Raw genomic sequence first — 23169 nt, 5'->3', positions numbered from 1 at the left:
TCATATCGTTTACAGAACTTATGTGAGACATGAATGTTTGGTAGTGTCATCCTTAACCATTAAAATAATTGTTTCGAAAAGTTGCTAAATTTAAGTATATGGTAAACGCAACTTTCGCAAAAATCTTCACTTTTATTAGCTCATGAATATAAGAAAGGGAAGCACCATTCATGGTTTGGAAATGATCCATCAATAAATGATGATACGAACTTTTTACGAAATGAGTCATTCCGATCAATCTTACCCCGCTGATCAATGATACCCCGGATTACGGTACTAACTTATGTCACTGACTGTATGTCATAAAAAAGCAATTTGGTGCAGCCGTCCTTGAGTAAAGGGCATTTAGGATTCTGGTGCCACCCTTAGCTTAGCTTAGCTTAGACTGACTACACATATCAATGGTTGCTATTCCGTGATTGACCGAAGTCAGTGAAAATGCACAAAGAATCAACAAGAAGTTCGGCTGGGATAGGCCATAATCTTCTTCAGTGTGCATAATTCAGTGCCTCTATTTATACAGGGTCAATAACGGCGCCGGCCACGTCCTTGCAGTCAGGTGGGATTGGAGGAAGGAATGTTAGTGTGTAACCTTTGCTATATGGAGACCGTGTTTACCTCTGCATCTCCACAAAGGTTACTGGGAGGGATGTTTGTTAATGGGGAGGATCGTTGGGTCACAGGATTCACTTTGATAAGCGATTAGACCATGATAAATTATTTGACGCGAGCTAAGGATCGAACACTACCAACCTGCTTCGCGAACCGCGCCACTAATAGATCATGCCACGCGAGCGACGCGCGACACGATTGATCCTGCTCACATCACCCGCCCCCGCAGGAGCAAGTGACGCGAGCAAAGGATCAAACACTACTAACCTGCTTCGCGAACCGCGCCACTAATAAATCATGCCACGCGAGCGACGCGCGACACGATTGATCCTGCTCACATCACCCGCCCCCGCAGGAGCAAGTGACGCGAGCAAAGGATCAAACACTACTCCATTTAGGATTCTGGTGCCACCCTGACCAAATACAGATCTTGAAAACATAAAAATATAATATCATAATTTTCAGATATCCCCAAGAATTCTGAACTGATTTGCACACTTAAATCAGAATGCCGATCTCAGCTGTGCAAATCTCGGTTAAAATTCGTTTGCTGAAATATCAGCAAAAGTGACGTTTGATGTCAGCGGCACCCACAAGTGCTGCTATAAACAAACTTAATTTTTTGCTGAGATATCAGCTAAAAGTCAGTTGCTGACCGCTCGGTTGTGCGGATCTCGGCAAAAGAATGAAAATTAGCCGAGCTCAACTAAGTGTGTGTATAATCTTTTTAGAGTAACTTCTTATTACCTACCATTATATAGTCCACATCTTATTTTTTGATTAATTGACCAAAAACAAAATGATCACCAAACCATTTTAAATGGAGAATGTCGGTCCATAAAGAACATCGGAATATACACAAAACCAGATCATCAATGATTAATATCGACACGGATTCTTAGACTAGAAGAGTTTTTTTAAGAACCTGTGGAAAAATTGTGCATAAATATTGAAAAACCAACTATAACATACAATTTGAATATAAATTTTGCTCTAAAAAATGAAGCTCTGGTAAAGGGGTTAAAGATGTTTATAGGTCGCTTATGCGATCAACATTTTGAAAACCATTATAAATATTTTAAAAGTTATAATGTTATGATTCCCTATGGGTCAGAGTCCGCAGCTACAAAGCAAAGCCATGCTGAAGGTGTCTGGATTCGATTCCCGGTCAGTCCAGGATCTTTTCGTAATGGAAATTTCCTTGACTTCCCTGGGCACAGAGTACAATCGTACCTGCCACACGATATACGAATGCGAAAATGGCAACTAAGGCAGGTCTCAGTTAATAACTGTGGAAGTGCTCTTAGAACACTATGCTGAGTAGCTGGCTCTGTCCCAGTGGGAACGCCAAGAAGAACTGAACAGATATGATTCATTTTGCGATATTTTATTATGCCCTGAAATTTTATTCAGCTGATTTTGAAGACAAAATGTTAAAAATATTAAAACAAGTAAAATGGAAAAAAGGCAAATAAGTGCAGCTAAACTCTTCACGATCCTCTAATTCTCAACTCAAAATACCTTTGGGATTTTTTGCCTTGGACAACTTTAGACAAAAAAGTATGGGATGAGTGAAGTTTCAATAACAAAAAAAAAAAAAATATATTTTTCATTGTAGTCCTCAAATAGACCCGAACTTAGGTACGGATTTGTTCTTCATTTAATTTATAGAAGAAAGTGTTTTTGTCTTTGAGTATTGATCTGAATAAAATTTTACGATTATGCAGTATATTCCAGCCAACGTAAACCGTGTGATTGCATTGAATTCCTTATTTTAAATTAATACTCTAATTTTGAAGCACTGTATCAATGAAACTACAAAAGATCTTGCTCTTATATTCTACGACAAAACCTAACAGAACAAGTCATTTTTTAGATTATTGGCCACCTGATCGCCCATTGTGGGCTCGATAAGTTTCTTATAGATTTTTTTTGTGATTATTTTATTAATATCGGAAGGAATTTGCTAAATTAACTCTTAAGGAATTTCTATTAGACTAACGAGATTTGAGACTTTTTATTCATCATTTATCAGTTTTACGGCTAACCAGCCGAGTGGAGATTTTAACAACTACCGTTAAACTAAACGCTACATATGCTTCGCAAATAAATTAAATGGACAAATTGATGTTACGCGTCTTCTCGGTGAGAATCGAACTCACGACTCCCTGTTCACTAGATAGGGCGCGTTACTCCTACACCATGAGAGGACTCATAGACGCAGAAATTAACCTGAATTCGATTTCAGCTCAATAATCATGTGGTCCTCTCGTGGTGTAGGGGTAACGCGCCCTATCCTGTGCACAGGGAGTCGTGAGCTCGATTCTCACCGAGAAGACACGAAACTTTTTCGTATATGTAATGTTTAGTTTTACGGTAGTTTTTCGAAATTTAAGAGCTTGATGGAATATCAAGAAGAACCATTGAAAGACTTTCAGAATGTATTGCTAAAATACTCCCTGGTTTAGTCATAGTGAACCAATTCCCAATACAACTTTCTTCGGTGGTCAATAGGCTGATGCAAATTTTGAAGTTTTTGCTCCCCTATGCATGAACGGTGTTAATTATGATGAAAATCATTCTCCCAAAATTTGAAGTGCTTTGGAAGAAATTTGGTTGTGCACACGCCATTTGAAGTTTATATGGTCGGGGTTCTGCTAAACCGCACCAAGTGCCAAAAGTATTATTTTGAGATATTTAACTTTAAAGTTCACTCATCTGCGAGTAAATCGCAAATGACTCTTTTGAAAATTTCACCGTTCACAAATGACTAATAGGGTCCAAGAAGTAACTCAAGATAGAATATTAAAAAAAAAACATCAAATATTTTCCATTTAATTAGATTTGATTTCAAATCAAGAGGTACTCAGTTCACTCTGGCTGAACAAAATTTGAAGAAAATGGTTTTCAGTTCGATATGGCAGAATGTGTTTCATGATTTCCAGGAACACAGGAGAAAGAAAGAAATAAAAAAGGTTCATATCATCGCCATTGCATGTTGGAATGCTTGTCACAAATGTGTATGCACTGTGAACGGAAAAGATTTATAATTTTCCATAGAACTGGCCACAATGTAGTGGTATGAATTGGTACAAACCAATTCGTATTCTAACGTATTCTACTGACTTTCTCTTGAAGGATTATCTATTTCAACAGAAGAGTTATTGTACCACGTCCCTCACGCATTCAAAGATTCGAAAAATACAATAATGATGTAGTTAAAGAATGTGTCGATCGAAGAAAACCATGAATTTGTGCTGCCAGAGCGCACCAAGTTACTCGCATTTAATACACTCTGGCTGAACAAGTTCACGATTATTAAATTTTATGTGAAGTGGATACCAAGAATGGCTTGCGTTTCATCATTTCCATTGTACATGAAACTGCTTGTGCTTTATTGTTCAAAAATAGTCATAAAAGCTGAAAGTTGATTGAATTTATTTTACTCCCTGTTAGGGACAACGTAAAAAAAATATTAATCGGGATTCGAACTCGTGTCCTTCGAGTAGTGATAAGGCGTGCTACCTCTCGGTCATTTAGAACTGTTTAACTGAGAGCGAATAACTCGAAACAAGGGCTTGATGATGAAAACAGGTGAAAACGTCATTTTCTGAACAGCTAAAGCGCACCAAGTGCTTCCAAATTATTCAGACAACATCAAATTTAAATGTCTTGTTATTTCATCACGGCTCCTGCATGGACCCATCGACATATTATATATAAAGCGAAGGTAAGCGTCTTACGAATGTTGATATCTTTTCTTCATACAAAAAACACGATTTTTATATAAATGGTACTTGGTGCGGTGTGGCTGAACAAAATTACAGTGATATTAGATCAGCACCACCGAAACAATACTGTATTTTACAAAGCCGTTAACTTACATGACATACTAAAATCCGTTGGTGTTGTTACTATATGTTGTCCGGAATGGCCACTTAGCAATATTTAAGGAAGAATTAAAAAAAAATGCCGTCTTTAATCAGAATACTAAATAACCTCCAATGACAAGCTAAGGTTTATGGTTCGCTCTGGTTGGATACAATTTCAGTTTTACATATCCTGCTAGAGAAAAATTTTGAATTTACTCAACGAGGGATGGTTCAAAATATTCGATATCTTAAATGTAGATAGGTTATGATAATCTGAATCCTCTAGTGTTAATAACTCATTTTTGAAAAAATTGGCGTTTGGTGCGGTTTAGCAGAACCCCGACCATATGTAAATTACTATGGAAAAGGAAAAACTTTTGTGTTTAGCTTTTTAACTGAGCGTAATAGTTAACTATGGAAAAGTTAACAAAGAAGAGTGAAGTATGTGAAATTTTCCAAGCTACAACTTTGCCGAAGACCACATTTTGATAGGACGTAAGGATCGTTTGTTATTTTTTGATAAAAAAGTCAAAATTGTGCTGAGATAATCATTCAATTACTTTCGAGAGAACACTGCTTTTTTATGTAAAACATAGTAGCCTGGATCACTTTGAACTATTCTACCCGCAAAGAGCACCACTGCTGCCTGCCGAGCAGTTAGAGAAGCAAGCAAAATGCAAACCCACTATACTGCCCATAACTGCATAACAGTCATACATTCGACATTTTTGACAATTTCGAGTTAATACCGGGGAGAGTCATCAAATGACAAATACTTTCGATCAACTTACTGAAATCTGTGAGATTGTTCTAGAAAATTCAGAAAAAAAATACCAAATTGTTTTGTCACATTGGCAATTGTAACCGCATAACAGTCACACAGAGATTATACATGCGCCTCATTATGCAGTTGCAAAGAAAATTTCTATAAGAATTATTTTCTGACTATTCTCCCAATATGAGATATGAGTTGAACAAAATTTCAGCCTCAAATAAGCACTTTTGAATTCTTAGTGATTTTTTGAAATTTTTGTTTCCTCCCATACTGCAGTAAAATACAAACTTGGTATCCCATTTACTCAATGCCTACTTTTGTCGAATGTTGCAAGTATGCAGTTATGGGCAGTATAGACATTTTCCATCCAGAATGAGTAAAAAAGTCGTGTTCGATAGTCTTCGATTTGGATCAAATTTTGCACTTGATTTTGGTATGGTATTATAAGTGTTTTCCATAGAAAAATTGATTATTTTGATTCAAGTGTAACTTTTGAAAATGCCCTTTAAATTTTTGCATGCAACTTATTTGAAAAATTCTAACTCCAAAACTGTTGATTTTTGAGAAAAATGTTCTATAAAGAAGTTGTAGTGAACCGTTTGGACTAAAAGAAAAAATATACATATTTTATTTATTTTCATAAATAAATCAAAAATTAAACTTCAATTCTAAATTACACAAAACCTTATTTTTAATATTTTTTAATTTTTCACCATTGAATCTTGCTAGTAAACGGATGTTTGGGTCAAAGTTTCATGATGGAGAAACTTTTAATAAAAAAGTTTTTCAAAGAATAACTTTCGGTCAATTTTCAAAATTTTGCTTTTTTGTCAAAATAAATACGTCCTGATTATACAGTAAGCATCTTGAAATGATTCTAAGCCATGGTGATTATATGAATAATTTCTCTAGAAGTAGCCATTTTCAAATTATTTCGAGTTAAATGCAAAAAATATTATTCAAATATTAAAATAAGCCATTTCCATTAGTAATTCGCGATTCTCCATCAAAGAAAATAAGTAGGGTGCCGGTGCCATTAGTGGACTACCTAAGCTATAAAAAATCATAACAAAATAACGAAAAGCCTTTTGGCGTCAACAGAAAGATTTCAACCTCTACTGTATGGGAAAAATCTAAAAAGAGTGATAAAACTTATTTTGTAACATAAAATCGCTTGAGCCACTATTGGTACACGTGATCCAGTAGTTGCGCTAGTGCTCCAGTAGTAGACGTTTGGAAATGATACAAGGAATTTTAAACAAAATGGTTAATTTTTACATAGGTTTAACATTTTTCCCTCGGAACAGCAACTAATATCTTTCGAATGAAGCGTAAATATCATCTCTGGGACTTTTCTTCATTTTTGTGTATCCATTTTAAAAACTGCTTCCAACCGTTGATCCACTACTGGAACACGACGGCAACTATTGGTGCAAGGGAGGGAATTTTTTGCGTGAAATTAATTATTTATATGACTTTTTGATAGAATGAAAAGCTGAAATTTGGCAAATAGACTAAACTATATGTGATCTATCCACCAAAAATAACACATGTCGTTTTTATAGAAAAATGTACGTTTTATTCCATAGTCCAATCTACTGGTACAATACAACCATTGGTACCGGCACCCTAAGTGGAAAGAAACATGGTCTTTGCTCTCAAAAACGTATTATTGTTAAAGGAGAAGCACGAAAAACTTATGAAAATGTCCTATTTTAAAATTAAACTTTATGTTTTGCAATAAATTTGTTATATTTCCAAAATGGCTACTTTTATAGAAATTATTCATATAGTTATTATGGCTTAGAATCATTTCAAGATGCTTACTGTATCATCAAAATGTATTTATTTTGACAAAAAATCAAAATTTTGAAAGACGGTCAAAAGTAGTTCTTAGAAAAACTTTTTATTTAAAGATTCCTACATCATGAAACTTTGTCCCAAACATCTGTTTACTATCAAGATTGTATAATGAAAATAAGAAAAAATGGGGTTTTTGAGTAATTTTTTTTTTTTACGAAAATAAATAAAATATTTTTTCAGTGTATACTTTTTCTTATAGTCCAAACGGTTCACTACAACTTCTTCATAGAAGATTTTTCTCTAAAATCAACAGTTTTATGCAAAAATTTATAGGCCATTTTCAAAAGTTATACTTGAGTCAAAATGATCAATTTTTCGTCTATATAATTATCAATAGCAATTTATCCTGACGTTCAATCAAAATGTGTTCTTCGTCAAAATTATAAGGATTTCACATGAGACTTTTCCATAAAATATTATGACGAATAAATAAAGGGCGTAACACACAAGGTTTTCCATAGTAATCTAAAAATCGTTTTTGCAATTTCTCATCGTAATTGGCTGTTTTTCATCATGCCAATCTGTCATGAAACGGCCTACTTTTCAGTACTGAAGTATGCAGTGCGGGTATAGTCAATACGCAACTGAAACCAGTGCTGTAATGATTCATTACGCAACACTATCTCATTACGCAACACTATCTCATTACGCAACTGTTTTGAGTTACGTAATGAAACATTACACAACAATTCTTCAGAAATTGTCAAATAATGGTGAATGCATTCCGACATAATTTCTGATACCCTCAAGTGGTCTTCTACGAAAAATATGTTGTACGTAACTCGTTGTAGAATGATGATTTTTACAGCACGAGTCGAAAATTTATCCTACGAGGCTTCCCGAGTTCCGTAAACTACTATAAAGCATAGGAGAGCCAAAATGTCAAAATTTGCATCACTCTAGTGGTCATATCTGGGTTATCTCGGTTAATACAAAAGTCTAGAATGATCATTCACTTATGATGGAAATGAAAAAGTCCCCGGTATTCAAAATCATGAATATTCAACCTTTGAATGCGTTGTTTTGGTAATTAAACTGAATGGTATTGGAATAATACAGTTTATTTTTCGGTAACTAAAAAAACTTGTTGTAGATGTAGCAGATAACCAGTAAAAACAGTGACCAAATCATCACCTAATCTATCATGAAGTTTCCAATTGGAGTTGACACGCTGTGCACAACAGCCGATCTCTTTGTTTCTCAGATTGTCCGTTAGAATACTAAAGTGTATCAAATAAATTCTTCTTAAGTGCTAAACCAAAGCCAAGGTGTCAGTGTGCTTAATTGGGTTTTCTGTCCAAAGTCAAACCATATTGTGTGGGTCCGGATAGATGCATTCCAGAACCAGAATAAATGTATCCAACTGTACAAGGAACGACAGAATCTAAAAGTTATCAAGTGTTCCGACTTGCTTGCTGCCAGCACTTCACAAACCAGCAAGCAAACATCCTCTCCTGGTGCAATTGAGTACGATGTTATTTTTGCTACCGCTTCCCACCACCTGCACCGCCACCCATGATCCGCAGTACTGTAATGTGCAATCGCTTCGCACGCTCGTCTCTCCAAAGAATTCCGAAGTGCATTTGGAAATTTTTCTTCACATGCATTTCAGCAGAACGCATTCTGCTTTCACCTCGTCGCACCTACTGTACAGTAGGGTGATTCTAATAACAAACAAAATGAATCCCAATTTTCTACATCTTCGTTAGAATACTTAAGATAAAATATAAAGTTATGTCAATTTTTTAGATTTTTGCCAATGACGGATTCCGCCATGGACATCCAACCACTCATCAACTTTTACGTGTAACAAATTTGATTCATTCCAACATATCTGAAGGCTCTCTCTTCTACACATAGATAAGCACTCGATAGTGTTTGGCATGAATGCTTGGTCGTAAAATTAAAAAAAAAACTTCAATTTCCCAATATACATTGTTAAAATAATCCAAAGTTATCTGTCAAATCGTACTGAAATCTGAAAGACTTCCTGTAAGAGCTGGTATTCCCCAAGGCAGCATTTTGGAGCAATATTATTCAATAGTTTTACTATACCTATATACTATAGACCTATAGACTATACCTCATATACGTGGTAAGAAATTTTCAAACTTTTCTGTGATTTGAATCACCCTTCTCTACAGCATAGCAGCCGAGATAATATATTGTTCAGGGTGGGAAAATCGGGTTGTACAAGCTTTCCCGCTTACTCACTGACTGCTGATGCTGTTGCTACTGCTGCTTGATTCCATTAGGATCTAAATCTTGGAAGCTAACATACTGAAAAAAAAAAGAAAAACCCAAAAACGAAAAAAGCACTTTTCCTGCTAGCGGAAGCAAATTTACTTTTTCCCAGGGAACTGTACCGTACTGCGATGCTTCGAAAAGCAACAAAACGGCAACGAGGATGGAGACGCTCACGTGTCAGTGCTGTTGAGTGTGAGTTGGTGTGCAATGCTGCAAAGGTGCATGTTTTGGGTGAACGGGAGCTTCGGTGCAGAGTGCATTTGTGCTGCAACAAAACGAAAATGCGATCTGTTGGGCTTCTTTTTGGCTGTAGTGGATTGATTCTTCGTTTTTGGATGCAGACATGCAGTCGATATCGTTGATATGTAGTTTTTTTTTGTCGAATTCGCAGTATCACCACAGATATTTGATTTCGCTTAATGTTATCCTTCAGACTACCTGAATCAGACACTGAAGTTGTAAGCAACGAGACGAAACATTTGATTGAAATAACAAAATATACTATGAAACATGAAGCTACCTCGATGGTTGCTTCGATTGCAGTTACACAGGAATACGTGATTAAATTGGTGACGGAATTCATGAATAAATTCTTCCATTCATTTCAATAGTCATGATTCTTCATCCAGATATAAATGCCAAAAAATCATACAAAAAAATCATCTTCATGTTTCTGGCATTACGCCCCAACTGGGATTGAGTAATTGAGCTCATAATAGAACTCTTACGGACTTCTACAGTTATTAACTGAGAGCTTCCTTTGCTGATTGTCCATTTTGGCGTGTGAACCTTGTGTGGCAGGCACGAAGATACTCTATGCTCTCGTAAGTCGAGAAAAAAAAGTCCTCGACCGGTTGGATTCGAACCCATGCCGCTCAGCTTGGGCTTGTTGAAAAGCTGCTCTACGGATGAATGAAATTTTCGCAGAAATATTTCAATTCTCTAGGAATTTTTCCAGGTGTTTCTGAAGGATTTTCAGCTGGAATTACCTCCAGTGATTCCTCCAGTAGAATTTCTAAAAGGTTTTCTCAGAGAACTTTTTCAGGAATCATTTCAGAGATGACTGCAAAGATTCTTCAAGCAATTTCTGTTAATATCTCTACATAACTTCACAATTTCTTCTAGGATTACTTCTGATATATCTCCAGCGATTTCCCCAGAAATTCCACTAGTAGTCCTCTCAAGATTCTTAAGATATCCTTCAGGGATCGTTCCAGGAATTCTTCCGGAGAATCCAACAGAAATTCGTCTTGGAATTCTACAAGAAATAATTTCATAAATTCCTAGAGGGTTTCCTCAAGAGTTTTCTTCAAGAATTCTCGCAGGGATACGTCCACGAGAATCGCTACATGGATAAGTCCAAGGATTATTCCAGGTAATCCTTCGGAAATTCCCCTTAATTTTTTCCAGAGATTCGATCCTCTGGGGATTCAAAGAATTCTACTAGAAATTCCTACAGAGATGACAGATGAGATGCATGATTCCCTCCGGAGATTTCATAAAAAAACAAAACCCCTCCAGAGTTTCCTCCGAGAATTTTATTTAAGATAATCCTACTGAAGCTCTTTACCTCAACAAGTATTTTGAGAAATGCTTGGATAAGCCCCTGAAGGTATTCTTGGAGCAATCTCTGAAGCAACATCTAGAAAAAGAATTGTAGAATAACTACTAGAGCAGTGTTCCTCAGCCTAACTGACTAGGCGGGCCAATCCAATACATTCAAATCATGACGCGGGCCACTAGTTATGTGAGGATTTGTTTTAACGACCTTTTTTGAGAATCTTTTTTTTATGAATACGGAGATGTGGTTTCTGGGATCTTCAAAGCTCTCCCCAACAGAACATCATGATCACAAAGATTCAGGAAGCGTTGATGATATGAAAAATTATGAATTCTCATGAATTTCTTATAGAGTTTTCCTGAAAGTTCACTGAAAGTGATTCTTTCAACTTGGAAAATCTTTTAATTTATCTACCAAGTCAAAACTAAAATTCAATACCTACACTTTGGAAACATGTTTGCGATTTCCTTCAAGACTTTGACTCAGTTTAATGCCATAAGAGCTAAATGTTGAAGAGCGAAGCGAATTAAATTTTAGAAATGTGAGGAAATTTCGAAGCTCGTAGCCTGCTTTTTTTTTGGACCAATTGCAAGATTTGATGAACCTGAAAACATGCTATTTTCAGCCTGCTTGGATGAAAGAGTTGCAACGTTTATGTTTTCGCGTCTCCCCGTACTGATTTTTTGTTGTTCTTTTTTTGGGGACAGTGTTTTGATGGAGAACCAAGCCAAGCATGCTGGCGAACGGCTCAGAGTGCAGTTTTTTTTTCGATTTACGCGGTGTTCAGGCCGTACGCAGAAGTTTTTGTTTTTCTGTGGATTAAACCATGATTTTCCAGAACGTCTACCAAACGAATCCTATGGTCTTTGCCGTCCCGATAATTCCACAATATCCCGTAACGCTTATGAGAGATCGTAGAGTTCTGTGCATCTTTCTTAAGTAGTTTTTCAATTATTCATTCCTTCCCATTCCTCAGCATTCACAAGGACGTTGTGAGGACAGCTGTCGATTGTTGGAGGATGCGTCAATCTTGTCTAGGAGTCAAGGACAATTCCCCCTAATGCTAATACTAATTGCAAGATTTGATGAACCTTGGAATGTTAGACAAAAGGCTAGCTCATCCTAAATTCATCAATTCCTCATAAATTGAATGCGATTGTCGCACATGTAAAAAAGCAAAAAGAAAACACCGTGATTGGAATAATTGTTTGCAAAAATGGGTCTCTTAGAAAAGTTCGCAAAATCGGGCTCTTTTGTACCAATAACCTAATAATAATAGAATCTCTACAGGATTTTTTTCACAGACGTCTTCAAGGTTATCTTCAGGTTGCGCTACAACAATTTCTTTAAGGATTACTTCCGATAAATCTCCATTTATTTCTCCAGAAATTTCACAGGTAGTTCTCGCGAGATTCCTCTAGGAATTTTCCTAAGATATCCTGCAGGGATCGTTCCAGGATTTCTATCAGTAATTCTTCCGGAGATTGCACAAGAAATACATGTAGGAATTGTACAAAAATAGCTTCATGAATTCCAGAATGCTTCCAGGGATACGTCCACGAAAATCGCTACATGAATTGGTTGGACCAAGTGTTCATTACTGATTTCTGGAGAAAGTTCTCCAAGCATTAGAAATGACAAAATATTTGCCTAATTAGCTAAAACATTTAAAGTTGTCTATTTGATGCAACATCTGTATCAAAATAGCATGGGAAAGAACAGAACTCTCGGATTTTTTTATCGATTTTTACCGGACCAAAAAATCATCTTGTCCGGTCTATCTGAACACCGAACAATTATTCCATGGAACAATTATTCCTCAAGCGATGAAGTTTCTCCAGAGATTCGATCCTCCGGGAATTTCTCCAAGAATTTCACTAGAAATTCCTACAGAGATTCACATATGATTTCCTCCAGAGATTTAATAAAAAAATCGAAATTCCCGCAGAGTTTCCTCAGCGATTTTTTAAGAGATTCCTACGAGCGCTCCTTCCCTGAAGAAGTATTTCGAAAAATACTTGTATTAGTTCCTGGAGCAATCCCTGATGATATCTCTAGAAAAAAAAGCAACCTTTAGAGGAATCCCAGATTGAATTCCTGGAAAGATCTCTGGAGAAATTCTTGAAAGAACATATGGATGGACTTCCCAGTAAATCTCTGGAGAAACGCCTGGAACATCAAATAAGTTTTTCTAATATGCAATTTCTTCCACGGCTTTTCCATAATGAAGACGGCGTAGACGAAAAGCGTTGTTCATTAAAATATACAGTCGGTTCTCTACCAGCTCCTGGAACAATTTCTAGAAGAAATCAGGTAGAGATTTTTCTGAAGAAAGCTAGACAAATATTTGTGAAAATCCCCAAACATATTTTCCTAGAGAAATCCATGGAGGAGTCTATGAAGAATTCTCCAAGTTAAACAATGAAGGAGTCCTGAAGGCATGTATGGAGAAATTCCTGGAGAATCCTTGGAAGTGTCACTGTAAAGGTTTTGCTGGTGGAATCCCAGAGAAATCACCAGAAAAACCCCTGTATAGATTTTTCTGGAGAAATTTCTGGAATAATTCTTGAATCCATGGACATTTTTTTTGAAGTAATCCCTGAGAAATCTCTGAATTTATTCATAGGAAATTTATGTAGAGATTCCTTTCTTAGCTGAGTGGTAAGAGTCGGTCGTTTTTTAATTTTTAAATATTTTACACTGAACTGAAATTAATGTGAGTAACCTAAACAATTTAACCAGACACCACTTAGATTATCAAAGAATTGCTAGAGCAATAATAATATTTTTTGTTCAAAGCATTCAATTAGGAGTTGCATTAGGAACATCTCCAAGTAGCGCCTTAGGAAGAAATTCCCTAAGCTATTGCGGTAGGGACTCTTCAATGTAATTTGTTTAAAATAGTTTTTTGATACTATCCTAAGTTTTTCCCATGAAAGGCTTCTTAAAAAAAGTTTGCAGAATACTTTCGATAACTATAATTTATTTAGAAATTTCGGATATTTCTCATGTTAGTTTTTTTCCTTGAATAGTTATAAATTAGAAATTACTCTATGTATTGCATAGAAATATCATAAAGAAATTCATGCGCAAATTTCCACAGGCAGTTCATTAGAATTCCTTTAGAGATGTTTTCAGTAATTTAATCCACGAAATCACTTCAGGATTGTTCATCCCATTTCTTGAAAAACTCTCAAAAACTTCCCTGAAAAATTTTATGGAAAATTCGGTAAATTCCAAGGGTTCTTCCGTAAAAACTATCTATAGAATTGAATCAGAAGTTGATCAAGTGATTTAATTTGTTTTTAAATAGGAATTACATCTCTGAAACGTATCGTATTGATTGAGGTCTAGAAATCAATCTTGTGGTTTACCTAAAAACAAACTAATGATTTTTCTCAAGACTTTTCCAAATATTCAAACAAGATTTCTTCCAGACATGCATTTCAGAGATTTTTTCCAGACATCATCTAATGCTTACTTGAAGTTTTACTATATTTATCCATATATTTCTTTAGCAACACAAAATGTACAACTGCAGAATTAAAAAGAATACTCGGATTCAATAAGGTAGATGAGGAAAAACCATGGAAAAATCCTTAGAGGAGTAAAAAGGTGGAAGAAACACTTTGATGTATTTTCAAAGCATTATTCGAACATTAATGAAGATATCTCCGGATATCAAAAAGAGTTCCAGTGAAATTTACTGTTACTATTTTAGAGGAGTTTCTAGATAAAACCGTGGAGAAATTCTTATATGAATCTATGTAGAAATGTTGGTGATCTGAAAGAAATTATTAGATTCTTGATGTAGCTATTGGTGTTAATTTTAAAGTAATCCAAGAATGTCTTCTTCTTCTTTCTGGCGTTACGTCCCAACTGGGACATAGCCTGCTTCTCAGATTAGTGTTCTTATGACCACTTCCACAGTTATTAACTGAGAGCTTTCTTTGCCGATTGACCATTTTTGCATGTGTATATCGTGTGGCAGGTGCGAAGATACTTGTATGCCCTGGGAATCGAGAAAATTTCCTTTACGAAAAGATTTTCGACTGGTGGGATTCGAACCCACGACCCTCAGCATGGTCATGCTGAAAAGCTGCGCGTTTACCGCTACGGCTATCTGGGCCCCTGCAATCCAAGAATGTACGCCATAGATAATTTCTGTAAAAAATGCTGAAAAAAAAACTATTCTCAAACACATTTTCCGAGAAATACATAATAATTTCAATAAAATTCTAGTACGAATTTCATTGAGATCAACTCCTAAGGAAAAAGATCGAAGGAAGAACCTTAAACGGAAAGTTCATGGCAGAGTCACAGAAAAATTACCACGAGTAAGGTCCAAAGAAATATCTTAATAATATGTCAAAAATAGTTAGATGAAATTTGAAAGAATTCTTAGAAAAACTATTGAATTTATTCCAGAAAATACATTGACAATGTTCTTGAACCAATCCTTAGAAAAAGTCCGTGTCTAATTGTTGAAGGAATTTAAGAGGAATTACTGCATAACATCTGTTTAGGCAAAGAAAGTTATCCAAAGGGTAAACTAAGAACAAATCCTGTAAACATTTTTTTAAGGTATCCCTAGACATTTTCCTACGGGATTTTCCATCGAGTTATTTCAAGGAATATTTTTAGATACCTGCAGAAATTCGGGGGTCTTTCCTGGAAGTAATATTCCTCAATAAATGACCAGGTGATTCATGGACGACCTCTTATGTATTTGATTCCTTTATGCCCGTCCTACAATATTCCTAGCTCTCCTGCTCACTTTTTGTTCATAAAAATAAAAAAGAGAGATAAAAATTGACCCCTAGTCCAAAATCAACTTTTGGTAGCTCATCAATGTTAAGGTCAAAAGTTTAACAGGAGCATCATCAAACAACTTTCAGTGATACCTATAAGAAGGTCTAAGGCTGACTGAAAGCCTTTTTAAAAGTCACCTAATTGAATGTCTGTCCATATCCCAGCCATTATAAGTTTCAGTACAGAATCACTGTCTTCAGGTAAATACTTAATGGAGGAACATACTGCCCATAACTGCATATTTGTAACATTCGACAAAAGTAGGCATTGAGTAAATGGAATACAAAGTGTGCATTTTATAGCAGTATGGGAGGAAAATAAAATTTCTAAAAATTACTAGGAACTCAAAAGTGCTTATTTGAGGCTGATATTTTGTACAACTCATATCGCATACTAGGTGAATTGTCAGAAAATAGTTCTGATAGAAATTTCATTGCTATCACATCACGAGGCTCATTTATAATCTCAATGTAACTGTTATGCGGTTATTATTACCAATTTGACAAAACAACTTGGTATTTTTCTCGAATTTTCTAGAACAATCTCACAGATTTCAGTAAGTTGATCGAAAGTATTTATCATTTGATGACTCTCCATGGTATTAACTCTAATTTGTCAAAAATGTCGAATGTTACTGTTTTGCAGTTATGAGCAGCATAGGTCTCGTACAAATTTTGAGAATTGCTCTGAATTTTTGTCAATTCACTTAATACGATTGATACTTCCATTGAAATATTCCGGGATCCAAGATTTTCCAAGTCAAAGGGAAATTCCGGACAAGACCTTCTAGTCGAAATTAAGGATTCAGTTCTTTTGTGTTGAAGGCTATTAACCTGCAAGGTTGAATTAATTAACCTGCAAGACATCAGTACTTGTTATAAAGCTATAAAACGAATAACTTTGCGATGGGATGCAGAAATATTAAAAATTTTCTCTGAAAAGCTATTAAAGTTATCCCTTTTTACGGTACTAGTTACTGTCCTACAGAGGAAGGAAGCTGTATAAGAAACGCATTTTTGAACAAAATCCACTATAACCAAAAAGAACCAATAACCAAACTAAAACACTAATTAATATTTCGTATTCCAAAATCAATCGCACTCAGCCAAACAACACACACAAAGCGATATCTACTCACTTTTGCTGCCGATCCCCACTTCCGCTAGCATCGGGCCTGTGCTGCTGCTGTTGCTGTGGATAATGCGAAGGCTGCTGTTGAGAATGCGGCTGCTGATGCTGTTGCTGCGGCGGATATCCCCCTCGATTGCCATAATCCTGCCCGGGTTGCGAATGCGACGCACTTCCCGCCGCCGACGCACCCTGATGGTAGTCCTGCCCTCCGGAAGAACTACCCCCACTCAGATAGTTCCAGGCCCCTGGCCTTCCGTGACTGTCCGGTCGGTCACCGTACTGATTCGGCTGGTTCTGGTGGTGCTGTTGTGGCGGTGGCTGATGGTATCCGGGACCGGTTCCGGTTGGACCCGGTGGATACCGATTGGGGCCACAGCATTCCGAACAGCATGGTCTGTTCGCGTCTGGTCGATCTGGGCCACCGTGGAATCCAATCGCTCCGCTAGTATAAGTTCCGGCAGGACCCGTTGGCGCTCCGTAGGACGCCGAGGACGACGATTGATGCTGGTAGTGGTGCTGGGAGGATGAGGGTGATGACGGTGCCGAGGGGTATTGATGCTGCGAAGGGCCGGAAGCTCCGGCAGATGGCGACGATGATGATGGTGGTGATGGACGACTTGCAAAATAATAACCACGTCCAGAATTATCAAAACCGGAAGTTCCTCTTCTCGTGCGAAAGGGGTGTGCGTTTTATTTGGTTTGGTTGAGTGGGTTGAGTTGCGGGGCGGGGTAGTTTAGTACCAACGCGGAGAGAAAGTTCCATGTTAAAATGGTTGCATATGGCAAGAATGTTCGTATAATTGTAGTTTGAATTCATGGTACAGTGTACTGTTTCGGGGAACGAAACGGACGCAATTAGGTCGCTACAAAAATGACTTTCAATATATGGTATCCTCAGAAAACAATTACGATGAATCGAGTAGGTTCCACCTTTTTCCTGTAAAACATCGGTAGTTGTTCCATTTTGATCAATTTCCTCTATTTCTGTAAAAAAAAACTTATAATTTTGGATTATATTATCGGAACAACCAAAAACCAAAAAATCATGCTTGCTTACAATAATAAATGTAGAGCTCAAATAGTATCCAATTTTGCCCACAATCCTCTAAATATAAATAATAACTATATATAACAAACTACATAAAAAAATGTGAAAAGGTATTATATATGATTCTGGCATGTGAAAACAATCAGACAATAAATTCTGTACAGAACAAGGATTTTTTTTTTTTTGTCCATCATCCACTATGTAACCAAAAATAAATAAGTATAGACGAATCCTATCCAAAACGAGTCGCAAACTAGCTGCAAAACAGTTGATTTTATTGAAAAACTTTGTATGGAGAAGTTGTACTGTCTCAATTGAGCTACAAGTGAAACATACACGCTGGAAAAAAATCTATACTAAACCTTATTTTTAAATGTAAAATTACACAAAAACTCCATTTCAATTTTTTGTTCACATCAAACCTCAAGATTTTACAACAATGCATATCGAGTTTTTATATGGATTTTCATATGAATATCCTGAAGCCAATTCCGGGACTCGAGAAAAGGACATCATTCCGATGAGTGCAAACTCTATCGTGCTACACATCAATCATAAAAAATTTTCGCTGGAAATATGCATACCCAGTAATTCGCTGTAACACACAAGGATGGGAAACACTCACTCAGTTATTGCGTCTCCCCCACTCGCTTCCACGCACAGTCGGGAGCGAGACTGCCGTTTCTTTAACCAAGCCGAACGTTTAATTTCTAGTACCCATTCTACTTCTTCGGCGAGCACTAAGCGAAACAAAAAACGACAACTGATTGAGTAGCTACCGATTCTGAAAGCCAAAAGCAGCCGAATACAATACCGAATGGTTGTTTGCATTCTGATTCCATTCGAGTGGCGTTCGGGTTTGAGTGCTGATGAGCGTTCACTGACTGGCAATCCACACCATAGAATAATTCAGTGAGTGGGAATCCGCTCAGTCAGTTCAATGCATTCAGCGAATGGATGCTAAATGCGTTCACTCGTGCCTCGCAGATACAAGTGTATTGGAATTCACTTCTCTTCGTGTTCTTTCCGATTCTCGCTTTTACACAATCGGTTTCAACGCTTTCATGCCACACTCCACCCAGTACGGTTCAGAATTCACTGAATGTTCGGTAGCTGCAGATTTTTTGCATTTTGTTATCGATGGCGTTCGGGTGAGTAAGAGAATTTTATCGTGCTTGAACACAGGGTCAATTGCATGTACTTCCGGGATGTTCTGAAGCCGATTCCGGGACCCTGAAAAAGGACATCAATCCTGTGCTTGTAACCCATATTATACGACACATCAATCTCAAGTTTTTTCGCTGGGAGTATAATATGATACATATTGAGTAATTTCTTGAAACAAAGAGTCATTAAGAAGGACATCGGAGAAAGAAAATCCGATGGTTGCAATCCATGCCATACAAAAGTAATGCCATTTAAAAGCAAAATAGTGTCATTTGAAAGTATTTCCGAGATATCTTGAAGCCGATTTCGAGACCTTGGAAAGGAATGGAAAGGAATGTCTAATCGATAATTGCAATCCATGTCATGGGACACATAAATCTTCAAGTGTCACATTGATCAGATGATTGCAAACCATATATTATGCAATACTTAATCTATAATACGATTCAAATTGATTAATTGCATACAACAAAGGGTTATTTACAAACACTTACGGGACGTTTTGGAGCCAGTTTCGGGATGTCCTTACCAGAGTCCCTAAATTGGCTGCAGAACATTTCTCAAGTAATTGTAAATGATGCTGCAAGCAAGTAAATACTCAATGTAGACATTAAAGTGAGAGAGATGTTTTCCCTTCTGGAGCTCGTGGTTTCTTTTCGCAGTTTCAATTTCGATTTGTACGTTTCTCGCTTACTTTGGGATAACGCCCTAAAAGCCATCGGTAACCATGTGTGTAGCTCGGTATTTTTGAACAAATGAATGAATGAGCATCCAAAACAACACCACTGGCAGGTAGAGAATGGTCCTTTCTTCAATCCATGTAAATCCATTCAAATGCTCAAAAACAACGAACTACATACATGGTTACCAATGGCTTTTAGCGCGAGATTTGACACATGGTTCGTCGTGTAGGGGAACTGGGGGTAAAATGCCCATAGGTGGCAAAACGCGTCACCCTCGATTTGGACGAACAGTGTGGTATATAATACTATTTTTCACCCTATGTTATAGGAAATGGATAGAAATGCTTCTCTTAATATATGTTTATGCGTTTCGTTGCAATTTTGTGCGATCTTCAAGGTCACATTTTAGGTCGATTGTGTGCGTACATTTACAGCATGACAAACGCCGAACTAAAGCGGGGCGTTTTACCCCGCAAAACAATACTTATGCAGTTAAGCAAGCATTTTTACAAAAAGGATTTATTTAACCAAGAAATGCTAAAATGGATAGCTGTTTCTACTAATTGATAGAAAACATGTTTGTTCATCCAACCATAATCAAAAAAAGAGTATAAACTCATGTTTTCACCTCTCAAATCGCTGTTTTCCCTAACATGGGCAAACTACGTCCAATCCCCCTACATGTAAACTTCAAAACTTCAAAACCTTATGGCATCATCGTTCTGATGATGAACACTAGGAGCGCCACGATCAAAAAAGTTCCGCGGAGCCTCAGGATCGAAAACATCTATATGGATGTTTGGCATATCTCAGCGATGGCTTCACCGATGTTCGCATTTTTTTCACGTATCTCATGTCCATATCCTGAAGTTTTAACCGGGCACCCGTATAAAAGATACGTCAATTTCTTGCTCGTCCAGAATACGTTGTATCCGTTGTATAAAAGGGTGCTTATTCATCGGGGATTCAATGGCCTGTAGTGCACTAGCTGAGTCAGAGAGCACTAAGTTCGATGTTGTGATCGGTTGGGTTACTGGATCGCTACTGCTATCGCTTCCGCCGAGAAGACAGAACATTTCAGCAGTTTTCGGAATTCGTTAATGTTCTTTCCCAAAATGCCAGTGCCCACAGAGTTGCTTTTCTTGGATCCATCCGTGAACCTGACGTCTACATGTTAATACTTTCTTCCGATCAGCTCATTGAAGTGACCCTGCACTTCGTATGGAGTGGCACCTCTTCTGAATTTTCGTCCAATATGATTGTCGATAGTAGGAACTTTTGCCAACCAGTTTCTAGGCCCGATGCGTCGTGGTGGAGCCCAGCCACCGAGGAAGCCGGTAATTGGCCACGCTTTGCAGGGTACGGTTAGCTTGATCGGAAAGGAAGTCAGCAGACCCGTTACCTCTGGTACGTTCTAGGAAGCCAATAGCTCGGTTGCATAGTGCGAATGCTGTTTCGTACTCGAGTGACAATATGCCTGCTTCCGAACAGGCTGCAAGAGCTAGTGTGGACGGCAACAAAACTGAGATAATTCTAATTGTTTTATTGAAAGTTAGCTCAACCATGCTTAGAAGGGCGTCGAACGCCCGGCTGGTGATTACGATACCGAACAGGATCCAGCTTTCGATAAAGGTTCAGTCCGTTTGTACAGCTGTCTTTTATATTTTTAGAATGTTTTTGGAAGTTCAGCTCCCTATCTAGGGTCACACCAAATATTTTAATGACCATTCACATTGGAATTGCAGTTCCATTGATTGTCACTGGTCTTCTAGCTGGTAGGTGATTGGACCCACAGATATGCAATCTAGCACATTTCTCGGCTGCTGTATCGAAATCGTTTCGTGTCGCCCATTTAAAGACGGCAGTTACGGCTGCTTGAAGCTTCCTGCGGATTAGCTTTGGGTGCTTACCCGTCACCAATAAAAATACGTCGTCGGCGTACACTAAAACGTAAACGCTCGCCGGGAAGACGCCATTCATAGCTACAAGAAATAAGGTCACTGCTATGACCGAGCCCTGAGGCACTCCGGTTTCTTCAGGGACCGTTGTTGATCGATGATTGCCAACTATAACCTGAAAGGTGCGGTGCAACCAAAAAATTTTGCAGGAATTTCAGTATATTGCCAGTAACTCCCCAACCAGCTAACTGCTGCAATACTTCTGGCTCTATTGTAGGCTTTGGCTGAATCCAAAGACGCCAACATGCTCATTTTGTTTCATGGCGTCGTCTAGGATCTGTCCTAATGAAGCAAGGTACGTGCCAGTACAGAATCCAAGACGAAACGCATGCTGCCGGGGGTCGAGCTTTCGGCCATATTCGAGGAATTCCGTCAGCCGGCGATTCACCATCCTCTCCATTACTTTTGTTAAGCAGCTGGTTAAGGTGATAGGCCGGAAATTATTCACCATGTTTGTTGGTCCCGTTTTGGAATTGGGACTACTAACCCATGTTTCCATTGTTCTGGAAGAGTGCCATTGATCTATTTCCTATTGATACTTTCGAGAAGATGACGTTTACCGCTAGGCGGTAGAATCTTCAACATTGGGTACCCAATATCGTCGAGACCCGCAGATTTTCCTTTGACCTTTCGAAGGGCAAAAACTAAATCTCTCACGGAGAAAGAAGTGTTGAAGTCCTGTCCTCGGTCCGATAGTATGTTCAGGTTTGCGGTTGCTGTTGCAGCGGTCGGATTATGCTCGAGGAAGGTTTCATTGTAGTGCTGTATGGACAAGGCCTCCTTGAAAAAATCTGCCAAGGCGTCCGCAATGATAGTCAGATCTCTCGTAACGGTATTGTTTATTTTCAGGGCAATACCTTTAGATCGCCTCTTACCCTGCAGGCTATTAACTCTGCTCCATATCTCGGTCGTGGATTGACTGTCATTTATGCCATCGAGGAATGCTGTCCATGATTTTTCTTTGGCCTCTCGTATAACTTGACCGCAGGTGTTGCGGAGCTCGTGATATCGGGTTATGGCTTCAGTTTTGTCTGGATGCCCATCGGGAAGTCGCTTGCAAGCTCTCAACGCTTTTCGTCGTGCTTTGATCGCTTTTTTGGTTTCGTCCGACCACTAATGTATAGCTCGTCGTCCAGGGTTAGAACTGGTTCTAGGTATCGTATCAGTTGCTGCACTGTTAATGATGGCGGAAAGATCCGTGATGTTCGTTGGAGGGCGTGCGTTGAGTTGGAAGCTAGCTCAGTCGACTGCCTCGTATTTTCATCTGGGGCGCCTGGACGTTGTCAGCTAGAGACAGTAAGACAGGGTGTGATCACTTCCATGCAGATCTGGGTTAACAGACCACGAGAACCTGTGGCCGTGGCGCGAAGAAACCAGAGAAACATCGATTGCAGGCTTTGTGTTCCCACGCATTAAAGTAGGAGAACCATCGTTGAGTGG

At 37.9% G+C, this 23169-nt stretch overlaps 1 protein-coding gene across 9 annotated transcripts in view; it reads right to left on the bottom strand.

The window, feature by feature from the left end:
• Window positions 1-23169, bottom strand: part of LOC5577554 (trithorax group protein osa) — a 194547-nt gene that overhangs the window by 33018 nt on the left and 138360 nt on the right. For 8 of the 9 annotated variants that reach the window (XM_021840980.1, XM_021840984.1, XM_021840979.1 and 5 more), the window contains one exon: window positions 16881-17537. In XM_021840980.1, the coding sequence (XP_021696672.1) occupies window positions 16881-17537 (657 nt within the window). The remainder of the gene's footprint in view (window positions 1-16880; window positions 17538-23169) is intronic. The other variant, XM_021840986.1, reaches the window with a different exon arrangement.

The sequence above is a fragment of the Aedes aegypti genome, chromosome 2, assembly GCF_002204515.2.
Source record: "Aedes aegypti strain LVP_AGWG chromosome 2, AaegL5.0 Primary Assembly, whole genome shotgun sequence".
Lineage (NCBI taxonomy): Eukaryota > Metazoa > Arthropoda > Insecta > Diptera > Culicidae > Aedes > Aedes aegypti.
This window is presented reverse-complemented; position numbering and strand designations above follow the sequence as displayed.